Source organism: Pocillopora verrucosa, chromosome 13 (genome assembly GCF_036669915.1).
Source record: "Pocillopora verrucosa isolate sample1 chromosome 13, ASM3666991v2, whole genome shotgun sequence".
NCBI classification, from domain to species: domain Eukaryota; kingdom Metazoa; phylum Cnidaria; class Anthozoa; order Scleractinia; family Pocilloporidae; genus Pocillopora; species Pocillopora verrucosa.
Genome location: NC_089324.1, coordinates 8178983 through 8198316, shown reverse-complemented (window position 1 = coordinate 8198316; position 19334 = coordinate 8178983). Strand labels below are relative to the sequence as shown.

Here is a 19334-nt window from a genome sequence, read left to right as displayed (position 1 = left end):
CATTGCGCAGCACAATAAACGTTTGATTCCCTTCTCCTGTAAGTTACCTGTTATTGCAATGAGAGATATTAGGTCTCAATTAAAACTGTTCAGCCCCACACGCAGTTAAATCGTACTTTTCAAGTAACATCCCAGTAGAAACTGCCTTAGATACCGTTGTTTTCTTTTAATGCGCATTTAAACTGCCAACTACGTCATACAGTCCTGGCAAGTTCGAGAGGGTGTCCTGCATTGATTATCAGTAATCCTTTTCTCAAGCAGTCTGCCATATTTTATCCGTAATTGTCTTCCCAAAATGTCCCTGGATATAAATTTAAACTGTTTAAAAATACACCGTCATCAATAGAAATATATCAGTCAGTCTTTATACTCAAAAAGTTCCCACGATAGATTCAAAATTTTTACTCTAGGCCGCCGTAAACGATACAATATATTTATTTCCCCGATTAGGGTAGGATTTCTATTGCTCAATTATGATTGTGTGTTGATCACAATAACGTTTTTATCCACCTGTTAATGATATGCTTCCAAGTCCTTCAATTGTCATTAATGGAAAAACAGATCAACTGCGTCTGATTTTTAGAAGACTTTAATTCAGATTGTAGACATAAAATATATGTTTTTAATCAATGTTTGATGCTATTTATATTTTTTTCCACTTTCAAAATGTTCAATTTTAGATACGCACCTGACATGAATTTGCCGGAGAGAAGGTCAAAAGAAACGAGCATTGTCATAAGTTTATTTAAACTTTGTTTTTGACACATTTAAAGGTAACAAAAACCACACTTGCACAAACATTCAAGACAGTCCCCCTCCCCTTCCCCGAGCAAAAAGTCCCTGAGTAATAAGACCAACCAACGGATCAGTTGTTGGCAAAAAACGTTACAAGTGTTTAGACGGTGGAGGAAAATGTAATTTTTATGACTACTAAGTCTTATGTAGGTGTAAAAGAGACAGAAAGATGTTTTTCACTTTAATCAGGTAACGTAAAACACTCAAGATGCCTTTCAAGTATTTTCTTCTTTAAAATAAAACAAAGAATTTTTCAAACCAAAAGAACATAATTTTGAAACATGAGCATGATTTGAACATTTTTGGACAAAAAGCGTGATTGTCAGGAGCATGAAAATGTCAGTTTTAATAGGATATTTGCGACGAGCAACCAGCCAGATGTCACTGCATACATTTCCCAGCATGCTTTTAAATCATCGTCTATTTTCATGGTAAACATGGCGCTGTTCGAAGCCTGTTCCAAACAGTTTATCAAAGACACAGGGCGATCGACCCTTCGTCCAATTCTTGATTTAAATACGTCGACACGTTGTAGTATTCTATGTGTTGTAACGAGAAAAAGAAGCCGTTGGTTTTGGAAGGCAGACACATACAAGTCTACACCCTTTACTTTGAATGAACTGTTAACGAAGGTTAGATGAAAATATTAACATAAGATTTTAGGGGAGATAATAGGCCCTCACCCAAAACGGTGTGTAGGATATGGACATATAGAAACATGTTGGCCATTGCGAGCCTTTTAAATCTTGCTTCTTGGGGAGGTTCGCGAGTACGAGCTTTGTATTTTAATAAATTGAAGTTTTCGAATTCAAGGTGTTTTTCGTTACAGGATTTTTTTCCTTCATCTAAACTGCAGAATACCCGGTCACTTACATTTGTCGGAAGGCTTGGGAGATCGAGGCATAACACAATAGACATTATTCGGCTAAACTTCAGAATACCCCGCAACTCATTTCCGCCTCACTTACATGTGTCGGGAGGCTTTGAAGATCGAGGCATAACACAATAGACGCTATTCTTATTCAATGACATGTAAATGAGTTGCGGGGTATTCTGAAGTTGCTCCCATTATTCTTATTCAATGACATGTAAACGAGTGGCCGGGTATTCTGAAGTTGCTCCTTTCCTTCATCAAGCGTGCCTTGAAAGAGACGTTCACAAAAATTTTTAGTATCTTGACAGATAATCCTCCCAAAAAGTGACGATTTCGGACTCGATGCGAATGTAAGGTGTGATCAAATTGTGATTATATCATATGATGCCTCTCCCACACATGAGTGGGTACTCAACAATACTACGCAGCTATCCCTGTTTTCTCATAAAAAAGAGACACTTTTTGATGATAAACAAAATTTTTATATATGTCATATATTTTTTTCAAATTGAAATGTTTTTGAAAATGGGTGTCTATACATATATATATGTTATATATATCTATATATTATATTTCTACATAGTATATTTGTTAAAAATTTGTCGTGCCTCATGTCCAAATTCAAAGAAATAATCAGGTCATAATATTTACATGCACATTGAGAGAAATGTCTTCAAATGAAATGACTGAATACCAACTTTCTTGGAAAAGGATCAGAAAATACAGCAGAAGCTTTGTTTCTTGGAATGTTTTGGCTGATTGCAGTGTATGATTTTCAATTTATAAGGTGTTTTTCGCTAAGACCACATTTGAAAAAAAGGTATCAGGTTTAATATTAATTTGCATAGAATATACCAGTTTTATGGAATTAAGAAGGGTCTGATCTTCCAGTGGAATAACGGGACATGAACTTGCCTAGAAAAGGATTAGAAAATTGCAGTGAAGGCCTGGTTACTAGAATTGTTTTCTTGGTATCATTTAAAAGATATCTTATGACAGGGCGTAAAATTAATTTTTTTTCTTTTTCTGATAGCCTCTTGGCTCTTAAATTCTTCAAAGTGGTAGCCAATTCAAAAAATGCTGGTCGCCATTTTCAAAGACAAACAAAACCCTTTTTTTACACTGTCAAGGCACTAGATAGGTCCTCCAAAATTAAGTTAGGAAAAAGATCTTTCACCTGCTACAGAGTGGACGCTAGGATGGAAGATATACAACCTTCAAGCTCACCTACATCCTAAATCCATAATGGCATCTAGTCATTGATTGAGGTGCATGTGCTATGTTTTGGAAACAGACTTAATGAGGAAGTTTGCCATGGATTTATCTTTTGCAAATCTTTTAAATTCACTATATCTCTAAGTAAGGTTATGATGAAACATTCTAGTTGCCAATTTGGCAACTAATTTTCAGGATTGGTAGCCAAAGTGAAAAATTTAGTTGCATTTGCGCCTGTATTAGACCCTGTATGATAATGCCACCTTGATAAAGGCAGCTTCTAAATCAGCAGTTTAATAAAGGAAACATTTTAATAAAGGATAGGTTTGAAAAGAAATAATGCTCTTCAGCTGTTTTGCTCACCTGTCCATTTAACTCGAGTTTTCTGGATGATGTTTTTGAAAATGCTTTTAATACCTTCTGTTGGTGTCTCCTTGATATTTGAATTTGAGAGCAAAGTATTTCTGATCAGCACCATACACAGGAATGACGTGCAAATCCTTTTGCTATTCTTATTACCAGAAATTTCTCCTTTTTTTGTTCCTCAGCCAGTTCTTATCAAAGGTCATATTGAAAAATCCACTTTCATCTCTGATTACAAAAATGAACCAAAGTTCCATGTAAGTGGTAAACTGGGAGGCAAAATTGCATCAGAGTTTGGAATTGATGCATCTGCAATAGACTCATTTACAATCAGCATGGATGTGGGAACTGTATTGAAAAGAGAAGTCACTTGGGATAACTTGAAGAAGGTTCTAGCAGACACAACATTGAATCTGGATCATGAATATGTGCAGTACATTCTTGCCAAACAGAGAAGAAGAATCTGTGTCGTTTATGAAACAGTTGCAACTAAAGGAGATACAGATCTTGATTCAGATTCCAAGGAAGAAGGTTTGACAGTCTTCTGTTTTATAGATATCACAACAGTAATGAAATATTGTTTCATGAAATACACTTGAAGCTTACTCTTTCTGGTTCTTTTGCTGGAAAGGAAGGAAAAAAAAAATAAATGTAGAATATATAGAAAGGGGTGAAGCCTACATGCTGGTTTAAATACTGGTTTTAACCTTTTCCACCCTTACTGTAGCAACATTAAGCATATTCCCCATGCTATTCTCTGTGTATTTCCGAAGGAGCCTTTAAGGAGAATTTGTTCAACAGTCAAGAGCTTCTTTAGCTGGCAATCATTTCCCTTGATTCAGGGGTGATGTTATAAAGAGAGATTAGATGCTAGTAACTTGAAGGAGTCAAAGGGTTGAGTTTTAGGAGGGGTAACACATAACACCATCTGTCTTTCTTGGGATGAACCCCATCCAAGGTTTCCCCAAGCGAAAAAATCCTAATAAAATTATTCAATGTAATGAATCTAGTTCACTATAACAAGACAAGAAAAAGACATGGCCATTGTAATTGTAATCATTAGTCACCTGCTACTTGTACCTTTTTCTCTTCTCAGCATGCTGCAGAGACAAAAATTAACTTCAGCACTTTTCTCCTTCCCATAACTTTTGGCACAAGTACCATTGCCAGTCTACCAAATTCATGTATTAGGCTTGTTTATACCAGTGGCCTTCAAGAGGCCATCAACCAGCTATATTCACTGCTTTTAACTCTTTGAAGTGTGATTAACATCTAATGTCTCCTTACTTTATTACCCCTGAAACACTTGTTAAGAATATGAGAATAAAGGAAGTAATCAACAACCAAAAAGATCTTGATTGTTAAACAAATTCTCATTTTCAGCACCTAAGGAAATTTATAAAGAACAGTACAGAGAAAATGCAACCTGATAATTTTTGGCTGGGGATTATGTGGTGAAGCACTAAGGCATTCTGAGGTCACACACTTACAATTATTTGACTTCAAATGATGTCTTTGGGCTGTCTCACTTGAAATTTCAACCAGCAGTATAATATCCTAGGTACAAACTTCGTGGTTTAGTTACTCTTGACTCACAATTTTTTTCAACATATGCCTTATAAAAATGTACCAAAAAAAAAACTTAGCTTATGGTTTAAATTTTCAGGTGATGCAAATGTGAGTGTTGGTAAACCCAAGTTCTTCATTAAATTGACTGGCTCAATAGAATTGGAACACCACCGTTCATATGAACTTCCTAGTAATACAATTTTAGGATATGCTTGTTATGAAGTAAAATTTGACCCAGACATGGGAACCTTTGAGCTGGTTCTACCTGATGAGACAGATGCAGGAGGAGAGATTGGAAAGAAATATTGTTTGTTTGATGAACCAGATGGGCAGAAAGGTAACTATAAGGAGTTGTTGCTTTTGAATTATTGAATTATTATTATTTTAATTATCTTTTTGAATATCCTGCAGGTAGACCAGGGCAGAAATAGAGAATAATACATGGGCATACATAGATGTGGAATTTCTCTTCATGTGTTTAACTTGATAGCTCATAGGTGATTATAGTAAATGAGTGAGATGCTGAGTTGAATATGAGTCGAGAAATTCCATATCTTCAAACAACCATGTATTATTTTGTTTATCATATAAACACAATAGCCATTACTGGCAAGGAAATTCAACTTCATTAATGAAGAAAGTAAAGGGATGGACAATCATAAAATCATAAAGTGCGGTGGAACTAAGGCTCAAGATGAAAAAAATTAGTTGAATCACTACAAAAACAACAATGGGCATAATTTTCAAGCTACGAAATTCTCAGTTATTGACTTTGTCCTTACCAATAGAAGAAATCTTTCAGGTACACAGCCAAAATCGGCCTGTGGTGAATCTTCCAGTTGATGATTTTTGTTCTCAGCTGCAAGAAATGCCATCACCAAAGCCACAAATATAATTTTCAGTTTTTCTTTTTGTATTTTAGTGTTCTTCCCCTTCTAGAAAAATTTGAACATCACTGTCTGCAAGTGAAAAATCTGTTCATTCATCAAACTGACCAAGTGGTGTGAAAGGCGAGTGAGGTGTCAGTATCTGATTGGCAATATCAAACACACATGAAAAAATATCCCAATTTTTTTTCACCTGTGTTGTTACGGCTTTTCTCAGGCCTGGAGATGCTTGGAAATCCATAGTTTAAATGACAAAAGGAAGTAACCCTCCTTGTTTTCTTAGCCCAGTTCATCAAGAAAAATTTTAACTTCCTGAATTTCTTTTGATGTTTATCAATTAAAATATTATGATCAGTGTTTTCCTTTTTAGGCGGTAACCAGTAAAAATTTATCTCCTGTAGTACCTCTAAGACTTAATACTACCTGTAATCACTTGGAATTCTTGAAATTCAACAAGTGAAAGGATTGCTCACTCAGTTTTTTGTATGAAAAAACATCTTTTAGATAAGGCCCTAACAGCTGTCTTTGATGACCTTCTGAAGTCTCCACGCCTTGGCAAGATCATTAGTCTCTATAAGGAAATTCTTTCCTATCCAGAAGCAGTTGCACCTCTCAGGGATATGGTGAGAGTTTCTTATTATATGTTCAGTAAATGTTGAACAGGTTGGTTAAAATGCACAACAGTTGGGCATGTAACTTCTCCTAAGCCATTCCAGATTTTACCTTCTTGACAACAAAGTCCTCTTGTTGCTTAACCTGATCAGTATCAAGAAGAAAGAGGAAATGCTAACAATAGAAAATTAAACTTAAACCCATTTTTTATGAGGAGAAAAGAGGGTTACCCTCCCAGCTGAGTCAACGTTAGCGAGTGTTCATATGAAAAAAAAAATTACCTCTTTCCCCGAGCTAAGAGCAGGCCAAGTCATGGAAAGTTAGTTAACTTGGCTGGCCCAGAGTAGCTCAGGTGGGTGAGTGACTCTTCTACCCAGGACAATTTTTCTCCATATAAACAGGGCCTTAAAGGGATACCCTAATGCATATTTAATATTTTAGATTCACTGTCCGTGCAGCAAGTTTCTTATTTTATACTCATCTGTGAATGTCCTTTTCTTTGATTTTCTGTCTTAAGTAGACACTGATTCATTATTTGGGGAGGGGTGCACCGTTTTCATAGAAATATGAAATTAATGTTTATTTCCGAGTGTATTTAGATGTAAGGTGTAATTCATCAGAGTGGCATTTTAGCTAATTTGATATTTAACTTAGGGGGTATTTTTCTTACCATGATAATTATTTAACAAAATAACAGTTGGAGAAAGCATTATCAGCTGTTGAAAAGAAGAGTTTAAGCCACTTGAAATGAAAGAATTCCAAACCAAGCTGGACCAGCTTTTGGATCTCTCAAGGAACTTCTACTTCTGATAGGATTCAATATTGAGATTCAGGAGAAGGCAGTTTGACTTTCTCCCAAGATTCTGATGATGGGTTGCTACTTTGTTGCAATGCTCTTGCAGAAGCTTGTTGGTGAGTTTGAATGTGATTCATCTTTGACACCTTTTTTTGTACGAAGTTTTAATTTGGGTTTAAGAATAGTAATGGAACACTAAATTATGATTATTTTTTAATTGTAGAACTCTCGGCTGCTCAATGTCAGACAATAAAAGAAGTGAATTCCCCATACCTGGAGCCACTGTTGTATCTGGTTTGTAAATAATTTTAATTACATTATTCAATTAATTAAGAATTGAAAGTTAGGTCACTATAATATGGGTTCACCCTTTGCCTCTTGGGGAGTACACCAAGGTCATAAGCTCATCCCTCCCTGTTGAAACTTTAACTCCTCATCCCACTGATGAATTTCATATATCCCCCCCTCAAGCATTTCTTTTGAACTCAGCAGATGTTAGCCTAACTTCAATTATTTTTTCAGCTCAAGAATACAATGGTAGGCAAGACGACATCAATAGATGATCCTCTTCTTCAAAGGGCTATGGACACATTCATCAACCCGCCAAGGCATTTCTTTTGTCTGTTGGATTTGATCAGGTTATGGAAGGGAATCAAAAGGTTTTGTGCCTGAAAGTGGGACTTTGAACAAATCTCTCTTGAAGATGTTTATGTTGCAGTTTTTGTTATGTGCACCAAGATTTAACACACAAAGTCATCTTCATAACTCTGTAGAAGCTGGACTCTTCTTGTAATGGCAGTGAGAAGAAATCACTGTTCCTTGGTCAAGCTTGTGAAATTGTTTTTCATACACAGCATCCATCCTACTCTTAGTTTTGAAACATTCTCATGCGTTATATGAAAATGCTGATTGTATATACTACATACATCTGAGTGGCCTGTGGTTCAACCAATTAAAGGTGAGATAATGAAGAGGGAAAAAAAATGGAAGGGAATGTCTTGTTGGTTTTGCCTTTTCTTTTTTCTTGTAGGATTTGTGGAGCTTTGCATTGCTAATAACTGCCTTGCTTTTTTGTAACAGTCATTGAGGCAAAAGGGTATAATATTAAGATTTAGTGTGAATTAAATGTACAGGTACCTCTCAATTATTGAATGGAATAAAATGCTTAAAGTAATGAGTGTAAAGTACCAGGAAATACTGACTTCATTATTTCCTCTTTTTTTGTTACTTGTTGATGAAGCTAAATTGTAGTTAAAATTTAGGTACCAGGTATCTAACATTTCTGGAACCTTCATTAAAAATCACCCTTTGATAGTATTATGCTATGTACTGGTAAGAATTTTTTGTGTGACAAAATTGTGAAAATAAGGTATAGAAAATCTTTTCATCTCAAACTTTCATTGCTATCACAGGTATATGAATTTTGATGTGACTTCAGTTAGTCTAAATGAACTATAACTGATAGCAAAGTTCATCCATGAAATGGAGAAATCTGTGTAGTGAACACTAAATTATTGAAAGTTTGCTGCTGAATTTATTAGGAATGTGTGAGGAAATGGGCACAGTGATCAGTACTTATCAATGAAGATTGAACATGATACCAGGGTAGTCTTTGTCTGTGATAATAATGTTGTGTTGGCTTTAAGAATTTTTCTTTTGAAACCATTTTCAATCTTCAAACTAATTCATTTGATTTCTTCAAAGAATATGTGGGGGATGAGTTGTTTGATTGCCTCTCTTAACTGAAATAAGTCTTATTGATATGAACTGCATGGACCAATATATTTTTCAATTCAATAAGATTTTATTCTAGAAGTTATGTTTCAAAATTTTCATGTTGCTGCAATCATTTTTAACACAGGTTGCTGTCTTAATTTATTACTTTCCATTCAAATGACACAAAATTCAAGACTGCTCAATAAATGTAAATAGGTTGATGGAATGGATACAGATTAATGGGAAAATAAGAATATTTAAAAAAAGATACAATTTCACAAGTAAGTTTTAATTATTAAAGAAATGAATACTGTTAGTTACCAACGATCTCTATTGTATCAAATGAAAATCGAAAAATAAAAAGTTAGTCCAAATTTTTGGTGTTGAACACTGCTACATTTTTATTAAAGTTAGGGAAAGTCAATTTGTTGTTTTCATGTTTTCCTGTTTTCATGCCATTTGGGTTTCAACAAGTTTCTGGCATTAACTTCATCCATTACTCCTCTGAATGTCTCTACACTGACCTAGAGCAGAGATGATGGTAAGCCAAGTTAGAGTTTGAAAAAAAAAACAACAACAACAACACAAGTTGAACTTGAGGAAAAATGTTCAAGTTATTTTATCCAAAAGGTACTCTCTTGTTCTTGGAAACAAACTTCCCTTGATGGGAAAGGAAACTAGAGTTGAACTTATAGAAAATACTCAGTGGAAGTTATTTTATCCAAAAAGTACTTTCTTGTTCTTGGAACAAACTTCCCTTGATGGGAAAGGAAACTAGAGTTGAACTTCTAGAAAATACTTAGTGAAAGTTTTTATTCAAAAAGTGAAATTGTTGTTTTCAGGAAACAATCTACCCTTGATTAGTGGTTAGAAAAAACTCTTGAGGCTGTTCAGTTGAAGAAAAAGTGAATGCAGGGCCTGAGAGCATCAAGTGATCGCCAAAATTAATGGTCAATTAGTTATTAACCTTGAGCAGGGTAAGAAGAAGAGTATAGAGAGTTGAATAAAGTTGTCATTACCAGTCCAGTGGGATGTCTTGTGCTAGCTTCTCCCAGATCTTTTCAAAAGCATCACTTGTCATCTCCACTCCAATCCCATCAAATATTCTCCTTATCTGTTTAAAAAAAGACTATATAAATAATGTGCAGAGCATTTTTTTAAAAAGTTAATTTCAGCCTCATGCCTCACTTGCAGGAGTGAAGAAAATGCTACAATGAAAAGGCCTCTTAAGTGATCTAAGGCATACTTTTTAAAAATTATTTAAATAATCAAAGTAAAATAAGCCACTCTCCAAATGGTGACTGGAGTGCAACAAGAAAAAGGAGAAAAAAACATGGAAATTGACACAAATTTCATAACAAGAGAATACATGGTTAAGTTATTTAGTGACGATTAAAATGGAAAAAAAAAAAGAAATTAAGGATATAACATCCTTACAATGTACACAAAAGTCTGTAATTTCAGCGGAATATCAACAAGCTTGATGAAACTTTCTAGGATTATTGAATAAAAGGTACTGATGCAAATTTATCTTGAGTTATCCATTTTAAGAGAAGTTTTGCTGTGTAATATCGAGTATCTGTTATGACTTGCGCTTTATTTTGATGAGCCAGTAAGAAGGTCAAAATAAAAAAAATGGGTAAAAATACTCAGTGATACACTGTACTTTGCAACAAAACATGTGATAAGTTATTTATCATCTGACTGCTTTATTTCATGTGCACTTCTTGAAAAGTGAGAGAAGCAAGAGAAATGGGGCATGCAGCCCACTGCTTAAACAGGTTCTTTTACAGTACAAAATAGCCAACTGTACAATATGGCGATATTTGTACTCAATTCATGTGCTATTTGTACTCTACTTAATGCATTTGGATTATAAAATAGTTATTGAACAGGTATTTAGTGTTGACTCTCTTTATTATGTAAAATCTATCAAGGAACATTAAGTAACTTGTGGTTTAATTAAATTTACCTCATACTGGTCTCTGGGGCTAAAGAAATCCTTCTCATAAACTCCATGATTGCTGTAAATTGATGGGTTGATGAGGCCATAGGCATCAGATTCATCTCCATAATTCTGTGGGAACAATTAACTTTCTCTATGAGCACTTTCATTGTTATTGTCATCAGCAGAATAGCAAGATCAATGTCAGGTGTATATAGGCCAATTTTCTTTTTCCTGGATTGAAAAATTATCTGGTATGTATCTTTCAACTGAATAGTACAATTCAATGCTGATCAGTGACAGGTAGACTCCTGTCTCTTACTACACAAAGATGTATGCAATCAAAGTTATATTAAAAAATTGGATCTTATCAGTGAAAAAGTTTAAAATTTGTGGGATGGTTTGTCAAAGAATATTGATAACATTTTTCTACTCATATGTATTCATTTTTGAAAATGGACCTACAGTGTGGTCAGCAACTCTTCGTGTTGTTGGTGCTGGTAAATCAGATCTTATGGTTGGAACTCCATATGCTCGCCAACCTAAATGTCAAGTGAAATAGTTTTAATTAGTTGATAACATGAACTTCCTGCAATCATTACAAGTACTTTATTCAAATGGAGAAAAGGAGAGAGGCCTTGCACAAAGAAACTTGGAGGAGATTACAGTAGAATGGGAAATGAGGGACATTCCCTGGCTGAGGCTTATGTGCATAGATGTACAAAGAGGACTTACTATTAATTGACTGCTATTAAAGAGGTAATGTTGCACAGGCATCAAAATGACTTGTCAAGAGTTGGTAACCAGATTATAGAAGTCTTACCTGTTGTTCTGATCTTGCCTGTGACTTCATTAAACTGAGATGAAGAGGTTTTCCAGCCACCAACAGCTTGGTCAATCTGTTTTTTTAAGTCTTGTGGGTGTTGATGCACCTGTCTTCTTCTCTTCTTCCTGTAAGAGGTCCAGAAAACATTATACTCTCACCACCTGTTGCAACAAAATGACAGACTGGCTATTATGCAACTTACTGCAGAACTAGTCAAAAGTTTGTTGATCATTGAAGCAGTAGTTTACCTCAAGAGGTGAAAATAAAGTCACTGCACCTATCTACGAACAGGATCCACTTGACCATTGGATTAGAGTAGGGCTTTCCCCTAGAAGTATTGTGTTAGCTCATCATCTTCTAGGGTACATCCCCCCTGCCAGTTATTGACAGTTCATCCTTGATTCTTCTTGTGGCATGCAGGGCCACCTTGTCAAAAAATGCTAAATTGATGCTTGTTTTGGTGTTATTACATAAAAAAAGTGTATGTTGCCATGGCAGCTGAATACATATAAGTGTGGTTTAGCTGCTAATCATTTTTCAAATGACTCAGCCCTGGTTGGACTTTAAAGATCCCTTTTGAGAGGAAGTTCTGTAACTCAAGAACACATTCAACTCAGTGACCAAGGCTTTCCCAGTACTTTAAGATCTGAGCCTTTTACCACATGCGAACTTCAGGTGAATGCATCTCAAAAGTTTTTCATGAAGTGGCCAATTTAAACCACTCAACCAGTATGACAGGACCCTTTTCATTACGGAAAATCTTGATAAAAAAATCAAAACCTTGAAACATGCATGGTTACCTTAGCTTCTCCTTCAGCTGTTTCATCTTTCTGTACTCCTGTTATGATACTCTTTAACTCCCGGATGGCATCTTGTCTTTCCAGTTAAGGAAGTTGGAAAATTCATCATAATTTATCTGTCCATCACCATCCACATCACAATAAGCAAACATGGACTCCAACAGCACTGGCTCAATTGGAAGGTTAAAGTGGATGCACACCTCACGTAACTCATCAAGTGAAATTTTTCCAGAGTTGTCCTACAATTTAATATGTATATTGTTGTAACTTTATGCTAGCTCAATCTACATGTTCATGGAAAAGTTCAATACTTTCTTAGAAAAACTTAGTTTTTTCCCCTTTTAATGTGCCTGATTGATTATAACTCATAATTAATTTGAGGATAAGTTAAGTTACATCCCTTTACATTGTAGCTTCAAGAATCTCCACTTACTCACTCCTGGGGTCATTGGAAATTACAATAGTGGTGACTGCAGTTTCCAAGCCAAACAGTCTTTAGTTAGGGTTATAATAATGTAATATTCAATGCACTTTTATCGGAAAAAATCATCTGAGGGAGACTTATTCTCTTTGATATGGTTACTAAAAGATTATTTTAGATCTTGCACAAGCATATCTTAACACAATTTTGCTTTCAGTGATTATAAATATTTCTAATAGTGATGATTTATTTATGATTTTAACATGTTAAATCAAAGCTACACTTCAACTCAACAATCAAGTGAGTCAGTACATGTGGAATAACTAAGTTTAAATTTTATTTTTGCTGTCATTTTTGTTTCTCTTTACATGGATACCCCTTGGGATTAGTTACCTCTCTGTTTGTTTAAAAAATCTTCCTCACCTTGTCATAGTATCCAAATGCAGCTTTCAGGTCATGGAAATTGTGATAGTTTGCCTTCTTCAAATGATGTCTTACAGCTGCAAGCACTCCCCTTTCCCTGTCACGCCCTCTAAGATAATTTCCAGGAACACGCATGTGGATCAGGTCTCCTGCTCCATACTCATCAGGTTTAATCATTACCCCAAAGGCATGATCTGGTGGGACCCTGAGGGTGTCTTTAATTGGATCGTGTACTTGGCCAAGTTGAGGCTGGGTTCTCTCACGGAAATCGTCAACACGTTTTGAGACAATCTTTGTTGCCTTTTCTCTGCACAAAGGGAGATGACTTAGATATGCATGTGTTTAAGGGTTATTACAAAAATGATTATTTTTATCATTACTTTTGTAAGATTATTGCTGAAGAATATTTGTAAATTATGCTTAAACTTAATAGAAATTAATTTTAGGAATATAGAAAAACAATATATGTAATGAAGGTATATGATTATGGCTTAGTATAAGTACAAGGATATAATCGAAATTGATGTACATGAAAAAATTACACACATATGGTTGGCTGAAAATGAAAATGTAACATGAATAGTGCATGCACGTACTCTGTCAAAATTCTGTGTGTCTTGACTTACTGTGATGCTTTTTTCATGTAAATCATTAACAAGTAAAAACATGATTTCTTGTGTTATTTGGTTTAAATAAGCACTTAGAAATTTTTTGAAGACAACAAATTGCACTCCCCTGTGGGCTTGGGAAATTTTGTTGTCTTTCAAAATTTACTGGTGCGTATTTACACCAAATTGCATTCAAAATCATGTTATTACCTATACATAACTGAAGAAGGTATTATTTAAACCAGTTTAGTTAATAGTTAAATGTGTACATGCTCATGTTAATCAAACTTATGTTGTGTCTCATGGAGCCACTTGAGAGTTTTTCTTACATGGATTCCATCATTGTTATGTGGTGTTTCCACACCAAATTTGCTCTCCTTTGGTATTCTACTCCAGTCATACTTTCTATCAAACATTTCACCTGTGAAAATGAAGGAAACCATCTTCAGGGTGGGGAACTTTACAAACTCTACTTGGAGAATTAACCCTATTACTTCCAGAGGTGATTACTGTGTAACCTCTTCTTATAATATCTATACATTATCCAGCAAATGAGTGACAAGAATATTCAAACTTATCAAGAAGAAGTTGCCATCTTGATCTAACAAGTTTCAAGTCAGTACGTAACGATGAACAAACATCTCTTAACATACCAACATCAAAGTCATTATGGCTGACTTTGTATAGTTCCTTTCCCTCCAATGACTCGGCATTTACTTGGGCTGCTGTTTTTGCAGGGCTGACCATTTCTCCAGCACTTCCATCTAAATGAGACAAAAAATAATCATATTTTCGTACTTCAAATATTCTGTTTATTGAAAATTTATTGCCAATGTGCAGATCTCAAATTAATATTAGCATAAGAATTCATACATAAAAATTAATAAAATGATAGTAATATATTTATAAATTAATATATGATGTATGATATATTGATTGTGATATTAAAATTTAGTACCTTTGATGGTTTTGACTCCATAAGTCACATCAGTTGGTCCAACACCATCAGGCAGACCTGGCTTTTGGTCATGACACCTCCCTAATTGTACAGAATACAGATAGCATGAAACTCATGAAAACAGGGAAAACTTAAAATAAACAACAAAAATTAAAATCTGTCATTTAATGATTGTAAGATATTGAAAAATTACCTAGAGGAGCGTTTTTCCTGCTAGCGTAAATGCTTTCTTTCTTTTCAAGCATCCGTTGAGAGAAAAGACTTTTCCTTGAAGGATTTACGAGGTGGCCCGCCTGTTGCAGAAATCAGGTAGAGAAAGAAAATAATTGGTTTAGGACGCACTGGATTTTTACTCTCAACGTAAAGCTTTGTGTGTGCTTTGTCTAATGATGAAAAAATCTACTCTGGATAAAGGCTCATGGTTTCATTAACTTCAGAACGAGGGAAAGGAACTTCTAAGCTCATAATTTCAGAGGATTTAGCAAGGAAAAACGTTTTTGTTCAAGCGTGAGTTCTAACAGCTGTTCATTTACATATGAAAGCCGATCTGCAACTAACACTCTGCTCGCTCGAAACAGTTTCTTTCTATCAAACAATGAACCAATACAATTACTTTACGGGAACTACACGATTAAAAGTTACCTTGGGAGAGATAATTAAAACTTTTATATCGTATAGGATATGATACATACGACAAGGGAAGATTTTGTGTTGACTCCATGCGTAATCCTCGAGGCTACGTCTGGATCATTTGCTCTGCCATAAAACACTCTCTCTTTGCCCGCCTCAGGTTGTGTTGTTCCTCTAAACTTTCGAACAGTTTCTGGTCTAGTAGCCTTTAAAGACAATTCGCGATTTGAATCAAATTGTTTTAGTAAAGTTACATTTTTGAAACATGAACTTATATAAAAACTGCAACTTTATCCATGAGTATACGGTTTAACAAATAACACAGTAATGCGTAACATTATTTCGCTTCCAACTTACACGCTGTGGTATTTGGAGGCTACCACCGGCTGTCTCTCCTGAAACATCGAAAAGCTTTCCCGCCTGTAAAAGGATGAAAAGTAAAATTGAGGGAAAATTTAACCCACGAAATTCATAACGACAGACACTCCTTATCTGTGGTCTCAATAATCTCATTGATTCTGTTTTGCAACTTTCAGCTCGCCTTCTTTAGAGGATTAGGTTGTTTAGGTAAAAAGACATTTCTTTGATATATCTCCTCGTAAACTTACCGGGATTATTCCGGGATTTCTGTCTATAAATCTACCCGCGTTTGTAAGCATTTCGATCTCCCTGATAGTTTGAATGAGTTCTGTGACGAACAAATGTGTCAAAAGTATTTGAGTAAGGTTATATTGCGTTCAGCAGTGGTATTTTTCCTTGCTATTATGTTAAAGGATATTACTCCAAACCTGAAGTTCCTCAGACATACGAAGCTTTAAAACTACAATCAAAAAGTAAAGTAAATAAAAACTTCCTTAGTTTTTCTTCGCGTCTTGGTCTCTTAGCAACCCAAAACGCGATCAAGGTCAACAACGCTTCCGGTTAATGTTATTTCCGGTCTCAACGGCGATATGAAGTACAGTCCTTGTTGACCTTATTGAAAGTCTAAATACTCAAAGTTCATTTCATCACGAAAATGAATATTTTTCCAATGAAGTTTACGTCTCTTTTCTCGGAATCTTCGGCAAAACTTCAAATAATGGCCGTTCCAATCTCCCAAGGAAAGTCAATCTTGACCATCAAACCCTCTTTAGACTGGCGCAGGTGAAGCGTGACCGTGAGTGACTTTGGGTCCTCCGTGAGAGGACTGGTTTCAAATCTGGAGCAGCCGGTGCTGTTACCGTTTCAAAGTCGAAGAGGTGAAATTTTGTTTTGTCACAACTAGAGGAAATTGCTATTATAATGGCAAGGGTACCGTTCTATCGCCTTAAAAATGGCCTGGAAATTCGTAGAATTTTAAACGGAATGTGGCAAGTTTCTGGTAGTCATGGACCGATAATCCAAACAAGGCCTCTCGAGAGATGTTCAAGTATTTTGATGCGGGTTTGACAACTTTTGATATGGCTGATATATATGGGCCTGCTGAGGACATCTTTGGCGATTTTCTAGAGCATTTAAAAGCTGAACGAGGAGAGGAATCTGCCGGAAAAGTGCAAGGTAAGCGTTCGGCTTGTGGATTGGTAGGATATACATTCAATTTGTACGCCTGGTAATGAAACAGTGGGGACATCGCGTTCCATGACCATTAGCCGAATACACCTCAAAAGCTTCCTGTGATGATGCTTTAATTGTCACTGAAATCGAATTCTAGCTTTCGAGAAGTTAACAATTCATAAATGCCTGAATTCAATTTAAAAGTTTGATTTTCTTTGGTTTTCCTAAACTAGAACTAACGATATTTTAGACTTGTTCTGTAGTGGTTACTCACGGTTGTGGATGACACATTATGAAAGTGAAATTTTTTGCACCTTTTTCTCTTAAATTGTTTCAAGCATTGACATCGTGAATTACCCTTGCAGATGCTCGTAAGAAGGGCAATGGCTGAAACTTATAACGTTTACCAAACACAACTTTTTCCAGGTGAACAGAATGTAGAGGAATGATTGGATATCGTCTTGAACAGGCCCGAGGCTTTAAGTCCTTCGTGGCTCACACCCAGAACCCTCCCTTTCCAAGATAACACTATTAATTCTTTGCACTGTCCTCCATTTCCTATGATGTTAACGTTGAGAATTTTTTTCTGAATCAAACTGTATCTCCTAATTAAAGTATTTTTTCTTCCTATTAGTACTCTTCTACCTGAAATGTATTGATACTGTAAAAGGAACTTTTTTTTTGGTCACTCTAAGGAGTGAAAGGGTTAGATGGCCCCTTCTCCGGCTGGGATGTAGGATCATAGTTGCCAAAATTCCGGCATATTTGAGCCAAACAAAATTTAACCCTTCCCAGGCTTGGAAAGATTTTCCCACCTAGCTTATTAATTGATTCTCAATTTAGGAAATCCAACTATCTTTGTTAATGTAATCAATAGCACTAACAAAATGGGTGCCACAGCCAGGACCAGTCACAAGAGAGATAACCAAAGGACGTGTTCGCCTCGCCATGAAAAGAATGGGTGTTGAAAAGCTTGATATGCTACAGTTCCACTGGTGGGATTACTCTGACAATAGATACCTTGATGCACTGACTTACCTCAATGAACTGCAAGTTGAAGGTCTCATTGGAGAGATTGCATTAACCAATTTTGACACCCAACACCTGATGGAAATCTTAAAAAGGGGAATCTCCATCTCAACCAATCAAGTGCAATATTCTATCATTGACCGTCGCCCTGAGGTGAAAATGGTCGAACTTTGTCAGGCACATGGGATAAAGCTTTTAGCTTATGGCACGTTAGGTGGTGGATTGATATCTGATCGATATCTGAACCAAAAAGAGCCAGTTCGAAGATCTGATCTCCAAACAGCTTCTCTTGCAAAGTATAAGCACATGATCGATGCATGGGGGAGTTGGGAGCTGTTTCAAGAACTCTTATCAAATTTGTCTGATGTTGCACAAGCTCATAACTGCACCATAGCTAATGTTGCTTGTCGTTATATTTTAGACAAGCCAGAAGTTGCTGGCATCATAATTGGCTGTAGGTTTGGTGTGGCAGGAGCTGAGCATATCGAGGAAAATCTAAAACTTCTTGACTTGGAACTCACTCCAGAGGATATCCAGAAAATTGAACAAACTCTTAGTAAAGGAAATGACTTGTTTGAGACTACTGGTGACTGTGGAGATGAGTACAGATAGTATGGGTCTATGTGTGTTTTTCCTAACAAGGTAGGATACAGAATTGTCGTTACTTTGTGATCAGCGAGAGAATGATGATTGTAATGATTTTGAAGTCAAAATAGTTTTAAGCAATTTTCTTTGGGACAATTTTTAAGAGATTCACTCTTTCCTATATGTCAATGTTGGTAACAAGTAAACTAGATGTCATGAATACAGTTTAATATTAAGAGGGAAGCATGGTGTTTCAACAAAATTTTAAAAAGTTACCTGTGGAGTGTGATGAAGTGGTGTCACTTTTAGTTGTAAACATGTTGTTAGTAGTCCCATTTCAAATGAAAACATGTACATGCCTCACTAAGTTCCATTAAACAATGTTTGACCCTTGTAACAGCACAAGCATTTTCATTTCAACTAAAAAAATATTACTCATTTACAGAGCAGCAGCAGCAGTAGTGGTAAAAGTAGTGGTTGTAGTTGTTGTTTATAAAGTAGTAGTAGGTTGAAACTAAAAAGGTAAAGAGTTGAATAAACTAATTAAGATAGAAAAGTACAAACACAAAATGAACAGAAATGGAACAAAATTGGAAAAATACTTACATTGATAATGCCTAATATATTACTGCAAAATCGAATACCTTGAAGGTTTCCAAACAGAGAACTGTGCCAAGCATGACTTAAAGGTAAACTGACTTTAAAAAAGTGATCATGCATTAAAGAAACTGGCTTTAAATACAAGAGGA

At 35.6% G+C, this 19334-nt stretch overlaps 3 protein-coding genes across 3 annotated transcripts; 2 read left to right on the top strand and 1 right to left on the bottom strand.

The window, feature by feature from the left end:
* The first annotated feature begins 1132 nt into the window (after nt 1-1132).
* LOC131783131 (gasdermin-E) lies at nt 1133-9201 on the top strand. Its single transcript, XM_066160319.1, is given in 13 exon segments — nt 1133-1427; nt 3433-3778; nt 4914-5153; nt 6208-6326; nt 7013-7043; nt 7046-7081; nt 7084-7137; nt 7140-7221; nt 7327-7405; nt 7634-7690; nt 7692-7708; nt 7710-7782; nt 7784-9201. Coding segments are annotated over 13 exon segments (1410 nt in total). The 5' UTR covers nt 1133-1223; the 3' UTR covers nt 7856-9201.
* A 64-nt stretch (nt 9202-9265) lies between these two features.
* On the bottom strand, nt 9266-16286 carry LOC131783129 (EF-hand domain-containing family member B). Its single transcript, XM_066160318.1, is given in 18 exon segments — nt 9266-9306; nt 9309-9351; nt 9847-9878; nt 9881-9941; nt 10800-10904; nt 11238-11314; nt 11596-11683; nt 11685-11723; nt 12399-12457; nt 12460-12637; nt 13243-13549; nt 14142-14271; nt 14504-14614; nt 14809-14889; nt 15002-15101; nt 15501-15644; nt 15796-15858; nt 16047-16286. Coding segments are annotated over 18 exon segments (1698 nt in total). The 5' UTR covers nt 16098-16286; the 3' UTR covers nt 9266-9277.
* Nucleotides 16287-16649: 363 nt separating this feature from the next.
* On the top strand, nt 16650-18982 carry LOC131783127 (uncharacterized oxidoreductase YccK-like). Its single transcript, XM_059099868.2, is given in 3 exon segments — nt 16650-16810; nt 16813-16974; nt 17849-18982. Coding segments are annotated over 3 exon segments (1017 nt in total). The 5' UTR covers nt 16650-16719; the 3' UTR covers nt 18613-18982.
* The last annotated feature ends 352 nt before the right edge of the window (nt 18983-19334 follow it).